Below are 20,450 nucleotides of genomic sequence, written 5' to 3'. Positions count from 1 at the left end.
TAAATATAGGAGATCAGTATATCAAAGAGATACCTGCACTCACATGTTGATTGCAGCACTATTTACAACAGCAAAGACAAAGACTAAACTGAAGTGTCCATCAAGGGACCAATGGATACATAAAATGTGGTATATGTAGACAATGGAATACTCTTCGACTATAAAAAAGAATAAAATCCTGTCATTTGCAGCAACATGGACAGAAGTGGAGATCATTATGTTAAATGAAACAAGCCAGGACCAGAAAGACAGAAATAACATGTTCTTATGCATATGTTGGAGCTAAAAACGTTGATTCCATGGAGATAGATAGAAGAATGATAGATAATAGAGAGTTGGGAGAGTGAGGAATGGGGAATGAAGACAGGTAGGTTAATGGGTACAAATATACAGTTAGATAAAAGATAGAAGTTCTATTGCTTGACAGCAGAGTGACTACGGTTGACAACAATGTATTGTATATTTCAAAGAAGCTGGATGAAATAACTAGAATTGTTCCCAACACAGAGAAATGATAAATATTCAAAGTGATGGATACCTCAAATACCTTGACTTGATCATTACACATTCTATGCATGTAACAAAATAAATATGTACCCCATAAATATGTAAGTTATTATGTATCAATTAGAAATTCAAAAAGATACATGAAGAAAAAAAAATTTAAGTTATACTGAGTTGGGCTGGGCATGGTGGCTCACACCTGTAATCCCAGCACTTCTGGAGGCCAAAGCGGGCGGATCACCTGAGGTCGGGAGCTCAAGACCAGTCTGACCAACACGGAGAAACCCCGTCTCCACTAAAAATACAAAATTAGCCAAGCGTGGTGGCACATGACTGTAATCCCAGCTACTCAGGAGGCTGAGGCAGGAGAATCGCTTGAACCCGGGAGGCAGAAGTTGCAGTGAGCTGAGATCGCGGCTTTCCTCTCCAGCCTGGGTAATAAGAGCAAAACTCCATCTCAAAAAAAAAAAAAAAAAAAAAAAGATAAAATACTGAGTCAACATGGTGGATCATCCAGGTCAATTAATCAGTATAAAGCAATTTTTATAATACAAGTTAGAATCTCTGTATTTTTTGTTCATTTTTTGCCAAGTTATAAACATCATTAGTCAATAATGTTATTGGAATTGGCTACTAGGACAGATGGCTGAAAATTCAAAGAATAATTGTTTCATCATGATATTCAAATTGAGTTTCTAATCATCTCCTTTATAGGAGCTATCCAAGGATTTCTAATTAAATTTATAACCTTGTACTGAAATTACATCTTAAAGCTCTTTATGTTTACTTATGTAAGTCCTACTATTTTCCCTTATATTTACTTTTCCTTCATAGTCTTCTCTAGTACTCTAAAAGGAGATGCTTTATTTAAGAAGTTAATTAACTAATACAAAATTTACTCCTATTATCTTCATATTTAATTAAGACTTTCTTATTTATGTCATCGCCTTAGCAAGGACTACATGTATTCCTGAATGTCAGCTTCTTATCTATTTTTCTCAGCTTTTAAACATAATAAACTGCCTGGATTCTTTATTCAGTATTTCAGATCTCCTTTCTTTCATGTCACAAAAGATAAATTCACACTGCTGCACTGACAACATCACAGCTTTGAAAATGCGTCCACCCGTTACCTTATAAATAGTTCAGTCACTTACTTTAATCCATCTTCCTGTGTCCATCACTCTAATGTCAAACTTACAAGTTTAAGAATGCACTTTTCTCAACTTCCAGGTTTAAAGCAAGAGTCCAAAAGCCTATTCACTTAACTAACACACACTGACAGGAGTATCATTTTGACTGACGAAATGCCAATCATCAAGTATTCTCATTTAGGAAGACTTGATAATGGTGTCCTGGCATTGTCATTTTGATGAATATTCAGTGCTAACGATGGCAAAAGTCCACCTCTCCCAAAAGGTGGGTAAGTCAATAGGACTGGGTGATAACCTTTCCATCTTCACATCTCTGTGTGTGCTCATTATTTCAGTACAATTGTCCAATATCTATTCCAGATAATTATAGTTACCTAGCTCTGGTGGTTCAACCCTAGATGATATTTTTGTTTGTTTGTTTTGCTTATTGTTTCACTTATACTAGCCAAATTTTTCTTCATTTAATGTTATCTTTCAGGACCCACAGCTTTGAGTTTATTTAGAACAGAACTAAAAAAAAAGAAACTCATACAACATCCACAGCCCAGAATTTCTAGAGAGAGTGGAAAGTGTCTGAAATGCATGGAATCTGTCTTGAAGAAAATGGATTTTTGATACCAATCTAGGATCTAGAACCTGAGTTTAAAAGTCCTTCGTTTGTCTTAAAGTTAATACAGGATTCTCAGGTAAGCTGAAACAGACACTAAAATTTTATCATTTTACCAATTCCTCTCTTTTGGCAGGATAATCAGAAATGATCATTTGCGGATCATATAAGAAATTTAGCCCAACATGCTTTCTAAGCATCATTGCTTTCTAAGACTTGCATAACACTTAGCTTTACTTTCCAACGTGCACTTTTCTTTTTACTTGTGAGACTCTCCTGTGGCAAACAAGAGATGAGGTTGGGAGTTACTGTGAAGATTCCACTCACAGAATAGCTGTTTCAACTAATAAATTAAATTTGCATTCTCCTGTCTCCCAATGTGGAGTTCTATCTCCATCATAATTCATTCAGAATCACCAACAGTCTGGACTAGAATCAATATTTCTCAATACTAATTTCAGAAATGTAAGTTAGATTTTATAGCTTGAACATCACAAGTCTCTTTTGGCTACAACTTCATCATAAACCATACTACTGCAGTTATAAGCGTTTGCACTTAAAATTGCCACATCTCAAATAAGTTTTCTGTTCCAAAAGCCCACTATAAAAAAATCAGTGCAATTTCACTTTCTTTTAATCAATGAATATATAGCTAAACATTTATCTCTTAACATCAAAATATTAATACTGCCCGTTGTACTCACATGGCACCGTGCGGAGGTAGAGGTTGTCACGAATGATTTGCTGAAGCTCATGGTCCACAGAACCCTTTTGAAATCGTAAGTTGAGGTAGTGACGAAGGTCTTTATCAACAATTCCTCCTAAAATAAAAAAAGTTTCTTGGTAAGGCATGTTGGAAAATACTTTAAGCATGTAATTTGATTCTGTCATCAATATACTCAGGAACCTATTAAAAAGATGCACTATTTCAAAGTGTTCTTTTGATCTTCTCAAATATTTACTGCCATAATAACAGAGATAACATTTACTGAGACAATAATTGCCTGGGAAGTCTATGTTCAATACTTTGCATATATTCCTAAATTTATCCTTCATTTAGAATGAACCCTATATCATGGTAAAAGATACGTTACTCCTGACTCATACTGAAATATTATAGTATATCTCATTGCATGGCTGAAGAGACTATTTACTCATTTATTCATTGCTTCCCATTCCACCCTACCCCAACTCCTGGAAACCACTTTTCTGTCTATAAATTTGACTACTCTAGGTACCTCATATAAGTAGAATCTATAATATTTGCCTTTTGTGATTGGCTTATTTTACTTAGCATAATGTCTTAAAAGTATGAAAAGATTTTTAAGTTATTGAAAATTCCTCTAGATTTAGTTAAGTAGGATGGTATAAAAAGTTAAAGAAGAAAAATCTACACAAATATTAATGATTTTACTCCCTTTATGCAATAAATAAAAGTAATTTCTTTATTTTGTAGTATATGTACAAATGTTTTTAACAAGACACAAGGTTTGAAAGAAGGTAGGGTTTTTTTTTTCTTTTTTCAATACAAACAGTTTTGAGACTGCCCTTAAAATCTAATAAAAAATAAACTGGGCTATAGTTAAAAAAACAATAATGTAGATCTATCAAATACTAACTTGATAACTAACTTGATATTTAAAGATAACTTGTTAGCTTAAAAAGATTTATCTTAAAACCTTTCCTATTTCCATACTGGAAAGAATTAATTATAAATCAAAATACCAGTAAAAATATAAGTAAGAATTCCTGAAACTCTTATTATTTCAATCAAATATACTAGGGCAATTGAGCCAAGACAAACAATTAAAGATAGAGGAAACTGGAAATCTGCAATAATCATAAAATTATATTCTCTTCAAATCCTTTTGAATCTCAGAATTAGAATTCATAAATCTATTTGCCCTGCCATGATCACACAAGCTAGCATTATGTGTGCATATGTGCAAAACAAAGAGCTTTGACACAAACAGTAGCTAATAGACTTACATATTGTAACATTTCTAAAGTTTTCAAAATCCATCATTTCAGTTGCCTCCTAATCTGCAGGTATAGTCTCAATAAGATGCCATTTTTAACTGCAAGATATCATTTTCAACTGAATTAACTGTCAAAATTCTTACCCTCCAGATGATGTTTCTTTCATATTTGAGCAAATGGTCTCTTAATCTATTTTACCACCCAATATAATATGATAGTGGAAATCAAATGACATGAAAGGAAAACATTTTTTGTTGGGTGTATATAAATATTACATCCGGAATGATTGAACATATAATTTTCCAAATTCAAATCCATTTCTCAGCCAAAGAAGCAGAGCAGTCAGAAATAAAAGTCATTTGAAACTGCCATTACCCAATTGCAACAATTACTTATTATTTACATCTCAAATGCCCTGTGTTTCCACGTATCTTGGACTTGCTGGCACCACACAGAAGTAGCTAATAGTTTAGAAATCCTGAAATTCTCTTTTTCTTCTTTATTTTTTTTTCCAGTCAGCAATACTTGCTTACCCTTGCTAATTTATTACACCTACTGAGTAAGCATTATGCCCGCGACTGTTCTCAGCTGTCATTTCTGCCGGATTCTAAGGCTACAGGTCCTTTGGCAAATGCACCCCCTCTTCCTTCTCCTTTTCTTTCAATCTATATGTGAGATATACCAAGTTATGAGATGCTTTCTGGCATCCTAAGAAAATGCCAACTATAGAACAACAGATGTAGTCTCTTTATTAAGGTAAGCCAGAATCAGTCACCTAATGTAATGTGGATAAGTTCGCATTTTGTAGTTCAGGATGATTCTTGTCCCTAAAAATATATCAACAGTTTAAACCTTTCTTTTGCTTTACTACAGATATACTGAATTACATTTCTTGAAAGTTAACTATCTAAGAAAACAACAAAAAAGTCTATTTATTCATTTCAATGACTGTATCTTTTTTTTCATAGAAGGACCTGTCAAAACTTTTAAGAATCAATATAAAATTTCCTTCACTAATTAAAATGAGTTGTCATAAATTATAACAAAATTTCACATACAATGCCCTTTGTTTTAGAAGATTTCTCTTTCCTCCTATTTCCCAAGTGCTTTATCATTCTTTACAATTTATCATAAGCATCTTTCAAGTGAGGCAATTTTATTAATCCAGTATTCTTACAGCAAATTCTACTAGTTGCCTACCCAATATTCTTTCCATTATTCTTTCCTTTTAAAAGGCTCTGATTTAGTTTTGGGCAGAAACCTGCTGAGCCTCAGGACATGGATCACAGTGGTCTGGAAAGTCATGCAATCATTCTCCACTTTCTTAACTGCCTTTGCAGTTTCTAGCAGCTATGTTCTGGCCATTGACACCTAGCCCAGAAGGAAATGGACATAATATCTGAGATGTAGCAGCCATATTCTGACCGTGAAGTGAAGTGACAAGCACACAGAAAAATTCACCATGCTCAGGATACTGGAGTAGAGGTTAGAAACAGCCTGCAACCCTAATGGGCTTTACTAAACAGCTAAAAACAATGTCAATAACTACTATCTTAAGATTTCTTATTATATAGAGAAAAAGTAAACACTCATTAAAAAAACTATTATGGTTGAGTATTCTTTTAAAACTAATGTAGTTGAACAACTGTACATGATCCTAAAACACACATATATATACACACATATATAAATGTTATACACATATGTATATATACACATATGTATATATACACATATATTTTTGTGTATGAATATATATACATATATACACGTGTATAATACGTGTGTATATGCACAGTATGTGTGTATATATGATGTATAACACATGTATGTATAGGTACAGTATGTGTGTATACACATGTGTTATATGTTTGTGTGATATGTATATACATATATAATGTATACACATACACATACATAGGTATAAAGGCATATTTATCCTTAATTAGAATTTTCAATTAGAGCAGAATTAAACAACAGACATTGGGCAATGATGTCCTGAAAAAGTAGAGTCTGAGTCTCAAGATGATATGATTTCAGATTTATAAGTCAGCCTTTTAAAGCAAGCTAAAAAATACAGAGTTCCAAAAAGTATGCAATAAGTGTTTATTGTTAAAATAAATAAGTAATTTGCTATCTTATTTTCCATAGTTATAATTTTTTTATTTTACTTTCAGTGTTTGTAGAGTTTCTCCTCTATCATTTGTTAATGATTCCTAGATTTGGTAGTTCACAGGATGCACACATCAATCGTTTTGTTGAGGAGAGCACTGTCAGCATTAATGTCTCGTTGCATTCTTTAGCCATTTGTACTTTTTCCTTCAAAAAAATCAGTGGCTCTTACTTGCTATTATATTTGAATAGCTATTGACTTAATTTTATTTAGTTATGTGAAAAAGTTTTTATTTCCTGTATTTTAATAAATAAGACTGTAGATAAATATTAAATGCCTTCTTAAACGACAGTTTTAGTAAATGAGAGAGCTGGAAGGGATTTGAAGCCTACAATTCCAAAAACATGTACCTAATTTTCATGCTGTATAGTCTGAAGACCAAACTTCTTAGTACAAAGCAGTCAAGTCCTTTCTCAACATGACCTCAATCAAACTTTTGAACTTAACATCAAAATATAACTTAAGAATAGAGCTCAGTTCAAACTCTTCCTATTGCAAATGAGGAAAGTGAAGCTCACACAAGCAGTATGGTACTGGGTTTAAAACAATGGTGGGGTGGGGAGTGAGGGAAGCACTAGGGAGCAACATCTATGGTCTATTTGAGGAGAAAACACCAAGTGCCAACATTCAAAACTGGTGTGCATTTCTAAGGTTTCCATCGTTTTCAGGAGTGCCCTCTGTAGAAATTGACTGCTTTGTCATTTCTATTACTTGAATACCTAGACTGAGGAAACAAAGGAAAAAGATGCTGCTTGGATTGAAGGGACATAATCTCCTTGGCGTATTCCTTAAGGCAATTTGGTTGCCCCAGCCTTGTAGCAAATACCGCTCTTTCAAAATTTGAGGGAGAAATATGCTAGTGTCTATAATGTTTGTGCCATGGGGTCTGGTTGCTAGCAGTCCCATCTAGCAAAGTAGTGCCATCCCTCACTCAGACATGACCATCAGCTCAACCTTCCCCTCCCCTTGAGTCTACTGATTCTGAAATGAACATGTATCTTATAAACTTTTATCAGTATAAACTGGAGAAAGCAGTTCACTAACTGGGATAGTAGGGGTTGAGTAGAGAGGGGAAAGGTGGGGATGACCACCAGGGTTTGGCTCATTTTGATGTCATCTATTCATCCTGTGCTTCAGTCAAAGCAGGCTACTCTAATGTTCTAATCATCTTATTTATTTTGTTTGTTTTTCAATCACACTCCACAAAATACTGTGGTGAATATTTAATTTTAGTTTGTGCTTTACTTTTTGCATTCAACTTTGTTCTTTATCTTGTACCACGTTCTTTTGGTAGAAGCACCTTTTTCTTTTCTTTTCTTTTCTTCTCTTTTCTTTCTCTTTCTCTTTCTTTTATTGAGTAACTATATCATTCAGTACATGTGGTGGGTCTTTGTGCTGAGCTACTCTGCTCTTACTTAGTCAATCAAAATGTTTCTTCCAGGAAATGGCTATAGAAGTAGAGTGTCCAAAGAATGCGAATGCAGCTGCATTCATCTTGAAAGTGACGCTCTGAAGAAATTACCCATAATTTCTCCCTCTTGGACATGCAGAATTATCCTGTTCTTGTATTTTTCTGGCCAGCTTCTCCAACTTTCCTTTTGTTGTTTGCAACTAATAAAACTTTATGGATAAGAATGCCTTCCCTTTGCTATTATCCATGGAATTTCTATCCAACCTTCGGCTTAAAATTATTCTGTAGTTGGCCTTCCTATGATCTTTGAGCCAGAAGTCTTCTCTCTGCTCTGAACTTCCGTATCTTGCTCATTTCTCTTTAGTACTTTGCACATTATAACAGGCCAAACAGTAATTTGTGGACCTGTTTTATATTTTCTATTATGTTATAAGCTCCCCAGCAGAGAGTGTTTCCTATGCATTTTATATCTTCTTCCCTCTTATAACTTCTCCCATGTCTAAAGCAATGTCTTTTTGACACACAAGACCATGAAATGTATGCTAAATAAATACATCACAAATGCTGTAGTAGCAAGAACACTAGGTTTTCAATCAGGAAATCGAGTGTTAATTACCACCCCAACACTTATTCATTAAGTGGTCTTGCACAAATCATTTCTGGATCTCATTTTTTTCTTATTTATAAAATGAGGGTGACTTAGTCACTTAAAGCTGCTATAACAAAATACCATAGATTAGGTGGCTTCAACAACTAATCTTTGTTTCTCACATTTTTGGAGGCAGAAAGTTCAAGATTAAACCAACATATCTGGTGCCCGGTAAGGGTACTTTTCCTGGTTTGGAAATGGCCATCTTTTAATTGTATCCACACATGGCCAAGAGGAAAATAATGTTTCTTTTTATAAGGGTACCAATCCCATTCATGAGGGTCCAACCCTCACAATTTAATTACCTCCCAAATACCCCCACCTCCTAATATAATCACCATGGGGTTCAGATTTCAACATATGAGTTTTGGACAAACATTCAGTCCATATCAATGGGTGTAGGACCAAATAACATCTCCTCTAGGTCTGAATTTTATGTTTCCCTATAAAATATTTATTAGGAACATCTTCTAATTTGGGATTTCTTTTGGTAACCAGACAACCAAATTATTTTACTATTTCCTTATAGTTTACAAATTAGCTATACTCCATAAGAAATAAAACTATGAATAATCTCCTTTTGATATTGTTTTCTAGTTGTGCAATTATCCAGGAATCTTACATCATCAGTAGACAACTGACTTCAGATCTTATCTTCAACAAATAAGTAGGAACGTAGCTAAGCAAAGCAGTCTGTGAGAAATTAGAAGAGAAGGAAATGTATCCATATGCTTTAGGATATTTTCATGAGTAACTGCAAATGTACCTTATGTTAATTTATTGGATGGTGGATAAGTTGAGGAATAGATGGGAAAGTATTATAGGGCTATGTTGTTAAGTTCCTTTTTCAAAAATAGTTTCTGCTTGGCTCACCTCAAAAATGAAGAAATAAATCACAAGAAAGTTGATTGATTCTGCTAAGAGCCACAGACACAAAACAGGTGACAGACATATCTAATCTAGCCTGCCAGAACACACTCCATTCCCTTTTTAGGTAGAAAATTGTGTCTTTGATTTCTGATGATCTAGAAGCCTATCTTATTTTCAAGTGGCCAGAGTACTACACAAAATCACTGCATGCATTTGATCTAGACTAGACAGCCTATAAATTATGAGGCAGTAAAATTCTCCTTCCCCTAATAATTCCCAATTTGCCTATTTTAAATAGGAATACACATACAAAAGCCATAAAACTCATTGAAGATGCCCTGGTTTGTTAGTTTTTCCATAGCTGAAAATTCTTACTTATATGACAATTTCTATCCCTTCAATATTTTATTCATAATATTAGAGAGTATAGACAATCTTTTTAATCATGCTTTAGTATCTGTGCTGTTTCTTCAAAATCTTCATGGTATTGCATATTTTGTATAAGAAATGGAATAGTAAGAAAGACAGCAAAATATATTAAACATTTGCAGGTCATTAGAAGATGTAAAACTGGAGAGAATAATTGCTATTTCAGAGAAAATGACAGAGATAAATGTAAATGGTTTATATATTCTCCAGCTCTATTGCAAATAGCTTTTTTATTATTTCCTTTCCCCTACTATTATACAGATGGAATATTATTATTGAGTTTCATTTTTCATTGTTAGCCTTGGTCTCAAACTAAATGTTAGAGTTGTTCCTATAGTTAATGATATTTCTTCCCATTGAGAAAAGAAAATGAGTTCTCAGTATATGCCAGGCATCATAGTAGGTACCTGAAATTTTATCGTCTGAAAATATGAACGATGAGCCCAAAGTTGAAACAATCTCAAGTGTATCAAAATTTTTAATAATGTACCAAGATGGCTAATTCAGTCTAATAACAGGGTATATCCTGTTAGTTTCTTTGATTATCTAACTCTTACAAATTAGATGTTCTTTATGCAAAGCAGGAAGTCACAACAAATTCGGCATAATGAAAGGAAAAATATATATGGAAAAAAGGGACATAATAATCTAACCTAAATTCAATCCATTTTTTCAAAACCAGAGATGCACCACTCAAAGTTAAAAGTGAAAAGCAATCTATTAGGATAGCTATGAACGAATTTAAAATTATTGAAGGTTCATAAACCTCATAGGTATAAGGCTTCTACAAAAAAATTTACTAAGATTATTAAAGTGAAAAAAAACCGCTATTGTCCAAAATATCTACATAATTTAGCAGGCAAAATTTTTCCTTCTTAGGGTCTCAGTTTATTGCCTCTAACTTTACTCCAAGTTTCAGTATATAAATTTTAAAATGTAATGATAAAAATTCACAATTGTTTTTGTTCTTGATAAGTCCAATTTAAGAATGCATCCACATTGATAAAAAAGCAAAAGAACATGCTCATACTTTGGTATGCTTGAAATACCTTCATTCATAAAACTAAAAGTGAACATGTAAATGGTATTTAAACAATGAATATTTAAACTTGTTTCATTTTTAATTAGGAAGCTGTATCCCCAAGTCAACTGAAAAACATTTGACATTATTTTGTGTTTTGAGAATTATAAAGCCAGGTCAGGCCAGGCATATGGTGGCTCATGCTTGTAATCCCAGAACTTTGGGAGGCTGAGGCAGGAGGATCATTTGAGGACAGGAGTTCCAGGTCAGCCTGGGCAACATAATGAGACCCCATCTCTATAAAAATGAAAAATTAAATAAATTCTTAAAAGCCAGGTCAGTCCTCTAATTTTTTTCTAACCTGCTGAAACTTAAAAACTCTCCAATGATCTGGTACAATACATGGTTCACTCCAAATGACTTTATCCTTAAAAGTATCACGACACAGTACACCTTGCCCAAATCAACAAAAAAGAAACTCCAGTTTTATTTTTGATTGAATTTTACAATGACTACACAAAGAAATTCCCTTGCAAATCTCATTCCAAACAACACACTAATATAGCCTCCATAGTCTGAGTTGTGATGGATCAGTACTAATTAAGTTATAACAATTATAGGCTCATGATTCCAACTGCTACAAGACTGACTTCAAATGAGGAATGTGTTCTAAAGGTTTATTTTGGAATGCAGAATGGTTTTTACTGCAGAAAAATGTATATTATAATTACGTCCTTGGCCCACCTATAAATCTTTTCATTCGTTAGGCACCTGAAGTGCACAATGTATGGTATGTTGGAAACACATTGTTGTTATACATATACAGCATCCCCATGAGAGATGAGGACATTGGGAAGACTGGCGTACTCCTAGCAAATCCTCAGAGGGAAGATCCATTGAAAATGGAGAGAGGGAAGACACAGATACTGGGTCAAATGGGCAGGAAGCAGGGAACCCTGCACAGGGAGTTATTTCTAGCCCCCAATGACTTCTGTGGAAGGGGCGGGGGTTGAGCAGGCAAGGAGCAACCCATTCTCCCCAGGGGCCCCTGGAATTCTGCCAGCAGGAGACTACATGACCCCCATGGACAACTGAACTGGCAGAGAGAGCTGTTTATAGAAGTAGTACGGGCAGAACTCCAGCCAGTGTGGAACCCAGAGGGTTTGGTGTGGGAGCATCTGGAGTGGAGCACTACCAGCGATGCCCATCCTCCAGGGCTGCCTTGCACCCATAGGAAACTTAAGGCCTAAGAAAACTGTTAGAGCTGAACATTGCAGGGTGGTCTTGCTGACGAGGCTGGGCTAGTCCAACTGGAGCACCTTTGGTCTGCTGGCCTCTCCTGTGACCCCAGCTAGGCCTGATTCCAGTACAGCCTCAGAAGCCCAGGTTGTGGTGGCATCCTGGTGGCATGCATCATAGCTCCTGCACTGATAGACTGTACTTGACCAGTAGACAGCTCCAGTAGAGTGCCCCAGTAGAGTGTCCCTGCAGACATGCACCTGTCCACCTATGCCCTTCTCTTACCACAGTCTCCCCTGAGTTGCTTTGCTGGCACGCACTTGTCCACAACCATCCCCCCACATTGCTTTGCTGAGGCATGTAAGCGTGGGTAGACCTTGCCTTCCTTTCCTGCCAGATGCATGTGCACCATACTGTGACACAGCTGCCAGTGTAAGTGAACCCCAACTCTCTAACACTCCCCCAACAGTGCTGCCATTGCTGTTGGAGCATTGGCTAGCATGGAAACTGGAGACTGTCAGCTCCACATCCACCCACACCCCACCCCATGCCAATATTGCGACTGGTGCGAAACTACAAAAGTAGACCAACTGATCTGCCCCCAACCCCAGCAGCAGCTGCCATCTACATTAATGCATGAACACAGGACACACAGTCCCATGCCTGCCAGTGACACATGCCTGTGCTAACATTTTTCCCCATGCAAATGCATGCACAGACACTGGTGAGACCCCGTGCATCTCCACACAGTGGTGCCCTGCCAACACTGCAAGTGTCCCAACAAAGGTCAGCACATTTGTACCCATCAATACTCAGCCATGCAACTTGCAGCACTGCTGCTGCTGCTGGCATATACAAATGAGGACCAATCCTGCTGCCACTGCCCTACAAAGCGCTGAGGCTGGAACCACCCATCAGAGAGTTCTAACCAGTTGTCTGGAAACAATTCAGGCCCCTCCAGTGAGTTAGGTTCCTAACCTCCAGGAGCTACAGAATAAAGCTGGGGTCCATACTGGCCCCCTAGAGTTAGAGCACACAGTTCAGGAGTTATGAGTTGAGCCTTGGCCCCCTAAAATCCTTCAAAAATGAAACCAGTCAACTGAACCCACCTTATGCCATAATCAACTCCCCAAGGACATCAAATAGGATAGAAGAAAAAGAAATCCAAAGGTCAGCAACTTCAAAGACTGAAGCAACATCAGCTCACAAAGATGAGAAAGAACCAGCACAAGAACTCTGGCAACTCAAAAGCCCAAAGTGGCTTCTTCCCTCCAAATGACACCACTAGTTTCCCAGCAACAGTTCCTAACCAGGCTAAGATGGCTAAAATGATAGAAATAAAATTCAGAATATAGATAGGAATGAAGATTACTAACATACAGGAGAAAGTCAAAACCCAATTCAAGTAATCTAAGGTTTACAATAAAACAATACAGGAACTGATAGACAAAATGGCCATTATATGAACAAACTGATCTGATAGAGCTTAAAAACATGGTAGAAGAATTTCATAATGCAATCGCAACTATTAACAACAGGATTGACCAAGCTGAGGAAAAACAATCTCACAGCTTGAAGACTGGTTCTCCAAAATGACTCAGTCAAAGAAAAAGAAAAATAAAAAACCGCAAGGAGAATAAATAAAACCTTTGAGAAAGATGGGATTCTGGAAAGAGACCCAGTCCATGACTCATTGGCCTGCCTGAGAGACAGGGTGAGAGACCAAGCAACTTGGAAAACATATTTCAGAATATTGTCCATGAAAATTTACCCAGCTTTGCTAGAAAGGTCAACATTAAAATTCAGAAAATTTAGAGAACCCCTGCAAAATACTACACAAGATTCTCCAAGGTCATAATGAAAAAATGTTAAAGGCAGCTAGAAAGAAGGGTCAGCTAACCTACAAAGGAACCCCATCAGACTAATAGTCCTGTCATCAGAAACCCTACAAGCAAAAGAGATTTGGGGCATTCATCATTCTTAAAGAAAATAATTTTCAACCACAAATTTCATATCTGGTCTAACTAAGCTTTCTAAGTGAAGGAGAAATAAAATCCTTTTCAGACAAGCAAATGCTGAGGGAATTCATTAGTATCAGACCTGCCTTACGAGAGATCCTGAAGAGAGTACTAGATATGGAAAGGACAGACTGTTACCAACCACTACAAAAGCACATTTAAGTACATAGACTAGTGACACTATAAAGCAACCACACAAACAACTCTGCATAATTATGAGCTAACAACCTGATGACAGGATCAAATCCACACATATCAATACTAACCTTGAATGTAAATAGGCTAAATGCCCCAATTAAAAGGCACAGAGTGGCAAGTTGAATAAAGAAGCAAAACCCAACAGGATGCTGTCATCAAAAGACCCATCTCACATGCCGTGGAAGCCATAGGCTCAAAGAAAAGCGATGGAGAAAAATCTACCAAGCAAACAGAAAACAGAAAAAAAGCAGACACTGTTATTCTAATTTCAGACAAAACAGACTTTAAACTAACAAACATAAAAAAGACAAAGAAGGGCATTACATAAAGGTAAAGGGCTCAATTCAAAAGAAGATCTAACTATCCTAAGTATATACACACACAGCACAGGAGCAGCCAGATACATAAAGCAAGTTTTTAGAGACCTACAAAGAGACATAGGTAACCACAAAATAATAATGAAAGACTTTAACACTCCACTAAGAGTATTGGATAGATCATTGAGGCAGAAAGCTAACAAAGATATTCAGGACCTTAACCGAAAACTTGAAGAAATGGACCTAATAGACAGCTACAAAACTCTCCACCCCAAAACAACAGAATGTACATTCTCCTCATCTGCACATGGCACATACTTTAAAGATGACCAAACAGTTGGGCATAAAACAACACTCAGCAAATGCAAAAAACCCAAAATTATACCACACTTTTAGACCATGATATGGTTTGGCTCTGTGTCCCCACTGAAATCTCACCTTGAATTGTAACAATCCCCATGTGTCAATTCCCACGTGGGTGGAGATAACTGAATCATGGGTGCAGTTTCCTCCATGCTGTTCTTGTGATACTGAGTGAACTCTCATGAAATCTAATGGTTTTGTAAGAGGTTTCCCCATTTGTTCAGCACTCATTCTCTATCCTGCTGCCCTGTGAAGAGGTGCCTTCCACCACGATTGTAAGTTTCCTGAGGTCTCCCCAGCCACGTGGAACTGTGAGTCGACTAAACCTCTTTTCTTTATAAATGACCCAATCTAGGTTATTTCTTTTTTTTTTTTCTTTTTTCTTTTCTTTTCTTTCTTTTTTTTTTTTTGAGATGGAGTCTTGCTCTGTCACCCAGGCTGGAGTGCAGTGGTGATCTCAGCTCGCTGCCACTTCTGCCTCCTGGGTTCAAACAATTCTCCTGTCTCAGCCTCCCAAGTAGCTGGGACTATAGGCATGCACTACTATGCCCAGCTAATTTTTGTATTTTTAGTAGAAATGGGGTTTCAGCATGTTGGCCAGGCTTGTCTCAAACTCCTGACTTCAGTTGATCCACCTACCTTGTCCTCCCAAAGTGCTGGGATTACAGGCATGAGCCACAGAGCCTGACCTAGTATTGGGTATTTCTTTATAGCAGCATGAGAACAGACTAATGTAGTAAAATTGGTACCAGGAGTGGGGTGCTGCTGTAAAGATACTCAAAACTTTGGAAACAACTTTGGAACTGGGTAACAGGCAAAGGTTGGAACAGTTTGGAGAGCTCAGAAGAAGACATAAAGATGTGGGAAAGTTTGTAACTTCCTAAAGACTTGTTGAATGACTTTGACCAAAATACTGATAGTCATATGGATAATGAAGTCTAGGCTGAGGTAGTCTCAGATGGAGAGGAGGAACTTGTTGGGAACAGGAATAAAGGTGATTTTTGCTATGCTCTGGCAAAGAGATTGGAGGCGTTTTGTTCCTGCCTTAGAGATGTGTGGAACTTTGAACTTGAGAGAGATGATTTAGGGTATCTCGTGAAAGAAATTTCTAAGCAGCAAAGTACCCAACATGTGACTTTGGTGCTTTTAAAAGCATTCAGTTTTATGTATTCACAAAAATATGTTTTGGAACTTAAAGTTATGTTTAAAATGGAAGCAGAGCATAAAAGTTTAGAACATTTGCAGCCCCACAAAGTGATAGAAAAGAAAAACCCATTTTCTGAGGAGAAATTTAAGCCAGCCACAGAAATTGGCTTAAGTAATGAGGAGCCAAATGTTAATTGCCAAGACAATGGGGAAAATGTCTCCAGGGCACGCCAGAGGTCTTCACAGCAGCCCCTTCCATCACAGCCTCAGAGGCCTAGGAGGGAAAATGGTTTAATTGGCTGGTCCCAAGATCTTGCTGCTTTGTGCAGTCTTGGGACATGGTGCCCTACATGCCAGCTGCTTCAACTCCAGTTGTGGCTGAAAGAAGCAAAGGTACAGTTTGGGCCATTGCTTCACAGGGTGCATGCTCCAAGCCTTGTCAGCATACAGGTGATGTCAGGCCTGCAGGTGCACAGAAGTCAAGAACTGAGGTTGGAGAACCTCTACTTAGATTTCAGGAGATGTATGGAAACACCTGGATGTCCAGGCAGAAGTCTGCTGCATGGGCAGAGCCTTCATGGAGAACCTCTGCTGGGGCAGTGCAGAAGGGAAATATGGGGTTGGAGCCCCCACACAGAGTCTCCACTGGGGCACTGCTTAGTGGAGCTATGAGAAGAGGGCCACCATCCTTCAGACCCTAGAAAGGTTGATCCACACAGATTTCACCATGTATCTGTAAAAGCCACTCAACACCAGCCTGTGAAAGCAGCTGGGAGGGGGCCTATACCTTGAAAAGTCACAGGGGTGGAGCTGCTGAAGGCCATGTGAGCCCACCTCTTGCATCAGTGTGACCTGAATGTGAGACATGGAGTTGAAGGAGATTATTTTATAACTTTAAGGTTTAATGACTGCCCTATTGGATTTCGAACTTGCATGGGGCCAGTAATCCCTTTGTTTAGGCCAATTTCTCCTATTTGAAATGGGTATATTTACCCAATGACTATATCCCCATTGTATCTGGGAAGCAAATAACTTGCTTTTGCTTTTACAGGCTCGTAGGTGGAAGGTACTTGTCTTGCTTCAAATGAAACTTTGGACTTGAACTTTTGGGTTAATGCTGGAATGAGTTAAGACTTTGGGGGACTGTTGGAAGGGCATAATTGTGTTTTGAAATGTGAAGACATGAGATTTGGGAGGGGCCAGGGATGGAATGATATGGCTGCCTCTGTGTCGCCACCCAAATCTTATCTTGAATTGTAACAATCCCCATATGTCAAGGGTGGGACCAGGTGGAGATAATTGAATCATGGGAGCAGTTTCCCCTATGCTGTTTTTGTGATAGTGAGTGAATTCTCTCATGATCTGATGGCTTTATAAGGGGTTCCCCCATTTGTTCAGCAATCATTCTCTATCCTGCCACCCTGTGAAGAGGTGCCCTCCACCATGATTATAAGTTTCCTGAGGCCTCTGCAGCCATGTGGAACTTCAAGTCAATTAAACCTCTTTACTTTATAAATTACCCAGTCTCTTTTATTTCTTCATAGCAGCATGAAAATGAACTAATACAGACCAAAATGCAGTAAAAATAGAAATTAATGCTAAGAAAATCACTTGAAATAATACAATTAAATGGACATTAAACAACTTGCTCCTGAATGACTTCTGAGTAAATAATAAAATTAAGTCAGAAATCAAGAAACTATTTGAAACGAATGAGAAAAAAGAATACCACATACCAGAATCTCTGAGATACATCCAAAGCAGTGATAAGAGGCAAGTTTAAGGTGCTAAGAACCCACACAAAATAGTTAGAAAGATTTGAAATTAACCACCCAACATCATATCTAGAGGAACTAGAGAAATAAGAGGAAATGAAATTCAAAGCTAGCAGGAGACAAGAAATAACCAAAATCAGAACTGAAATGAAGGCAATTGAGACACAAAAACCCTACAAAACACAAACCTTCTTTGAAAGAATTAATAAGACAAATAGACTGCTAGCTAGACTAGTAAGTTTAAAAATACACAAGATCAAAAAAAAAAAACCACACACACACACACATTGAGAAATGACAAAGGGGACATTACCACTGACCACACAGAAATACAAACCCCTTAGAGAAACACCTCTATGCAAACAAACTAGAAACCTAGAAAATGTTAATAAATTTCCGAAAACATATACCATCCCAATATTTAACCAGGAAGAGACTGAATACCTTAATAGACCAATAACAAATTCTGAAATGGAATCAGTCATTAAAAAAAGGCCTATGTAACAGAACAAGCTCAGGACTAGACAGGTTCACCAGCAAATTCTACCAGATGTATAAGGAAGAGCTGGTACTATTCTAAAAAAATGAGGAGAAAACATTCCTCCCTAACTCATTCCATTAGGGCAGCATCATCCTGACACAAAACTTAGCAGAGACACAACAAAAAAATAAATCTTCAGGCTAATATCATTTATGAACATAGATGCAAAATTCCTCAACAAAATACTAACAAACCAAATCCAGCACTACATCAAAAAGCGAATCCACCATGATCAAGTAGGCTTCATCCCTAGGATGTAAGTTTTGTTCAAAATATACAAATCAGTAAGTGTCATTCATCACATAAACAGAACTAAAGACAAAAAACAACATGATTATCTCAATAAATACAGAAAAGGCATTAAATAATATCCAACGTCCCTTCATTTAATAACCCTCTACAAACTAGGCATTGTAGGACCATACTTCAAAACAATAAAAGCCATCTATGAAACACTCACAGCCAACATCATACTGAATGGGCAAAAGCTGGAAGAATTCCCCTTGAAAACTGGAAGAAGACAAGGATGTCCTCTCTCACCACTCCTATTCAGCATAGTGCCAAAAGTCCTAGCCAGAGAAAACTGGTAAGAGAAAGAAATAAAAGACATTCAAATAGAAAGAGAGGAAACTAAACTACCCTTGTTTGCTGATGATGTGATTCTATACCTCAAAACCCGCAAAGTATGTGCTCAAATGCTCTTTGATCCAATACACAATTTCAACAAAGCTTCTGGATATACAATCAATGTACAAAAATCAGTAGCATTCCTATACACCAACAACATCCAAGCTGAGAGCCAAATTGAGACTTCAGTTCCATTCACAATAGCAACAAAAAGAATAAAATACCTAGGAATACAGTTAACCAAAGTGGTGAAATACTTCTACAATGAGAATTACAAAACACTGCTCAAATAAATCAGAGATGATACAAACAAATAGAAAAATATTGCTCATGGACAAGAAGAATCAATATTGCAAAAATGGCCATACTGCCAAAGCAATTGACATCCCTAATACTATTCCTATCAAATTACCAATGACATTCTTCACAGAATTAGAAAAAAAAATTTAAATTCATATGGAACCAAAAAGGATCTCCAATAGCCAAGGCAATTGTAAGCAAAAGAACAAAGCTGGAGGCATCACATTTCCCAATTTCAGACTATACTACAAGGCTACATTAACCAAAACAGCATGGTAGTGATACAAAAACAGACATAGAGACCAATGGAACAGAAAAGAGAGACTACGAATAATTTCCCACACCTACAATCATCTGATCTTTGAGAATATCCACAAAAACAAGCAATGGGGAAAGTATCCCTATTCAATAAGTGGTGCTGGGTTAACTGTTTTGCCCTATGAAGAAGTTTGATACCGGACCCCTTCCTTACACCATCTACAAAAATTAACTCAAGATGGATTAAACACATAGGTCTAAAATAAAAAACTATAAAAACCCTGAATGATAACCTAGGAAATACTCTTCTAGACATAGAACCCAGCAAAGATTTCAAGACAAAGCCACCAATAGCAATTGCAACAAAAACAAAAATTGACAAATAGGGCCTAATTAAACCAAAGAGTTTCCGCATAGCAAAACAAAACAAAACAAAAAACTATCAACAGAGTAAAGACACAAACGAAAGAATAGAGAAAATATTTGTAAACTATACAACCAACAAAAGTCTAATATCCAGAGTCTGTAAGTAGCCCAAACAAATTTACAAGCATAAAAACAACAAACCCACTAAAGATTGGGCAAAGGACACAAACAGTTTTCAAAAGAAGACATATATGTGGACAACAAGAACATGAAAAGAAAGCTCAGTATCATTAATGATTACAGAAATGCAAATCGAACCACAATGAGATACCATCTCACACTAGTCAGAATGGCTCTTCTTAAAAAGTTAAAAAAATAACATGCTGACAAGGTTGTGGAGAAAAGGGAACACTTACGCATTGCTGGTGGGAATGTAAACTAGTTAAACTATTGTGAAGGGCCATCTGGTGATTTTTCAAAGAACTTAAAATAGATCTACTATTT

The 20,450-nt window shown here is 36.8% G+C and overlaps 1 protein-coding gene across 23 annotated transcripts in view; it reads right to left on the bottom strand.

Annotated features, from left to right (window-relative positions):
- The window catches only part of MAGI2 (membrane associated guanylate kinase, WW and PDZ domain containing 2), a 1,469,004-nt gene that overhangs the window by 1,011,479 nt on the left and 437,075 nt on the right, over nucleotides 1–20,450 (bottom strand). For all 23 annotated transcript variants that reach the window (XR_006696500.2, XM_045387570.2, XM_045387574.2 and 20 more), the window contains exon 2: nucleotides 2,970–3,086. Coding sequence is in view for 22 of the 23 variants with exons in the window: in XM_045387570.2 (XP_045243505.2) it covers nucleotides 2,970–3,086 (117 nt within the window). In the remaining variant the exon portion in view is untranslated. The remainder of the gene's footprint in view (nucleotides 1–2,969; nucleotides 3,087–20,450) is intronic.

The sequence above is a fragment of the Macaca fascicularis genome, chromosome 3 (assembly GCF_037993035.2).
Source record: "Macaca fascicularis isolate 582-1 chromosome 3, T2T-MFA8v1.1".
Lineage (NCBI taxonomy): Eukaryota > Metazoa > Chordata > Mammalia > Primates > Cercopithecidae > Macaca > Macaca fascicularis.
Note: the sequence above shows the minus strand (reverse complement) of the source record. Positions and strands in the feature narration are given on the sequence as shown.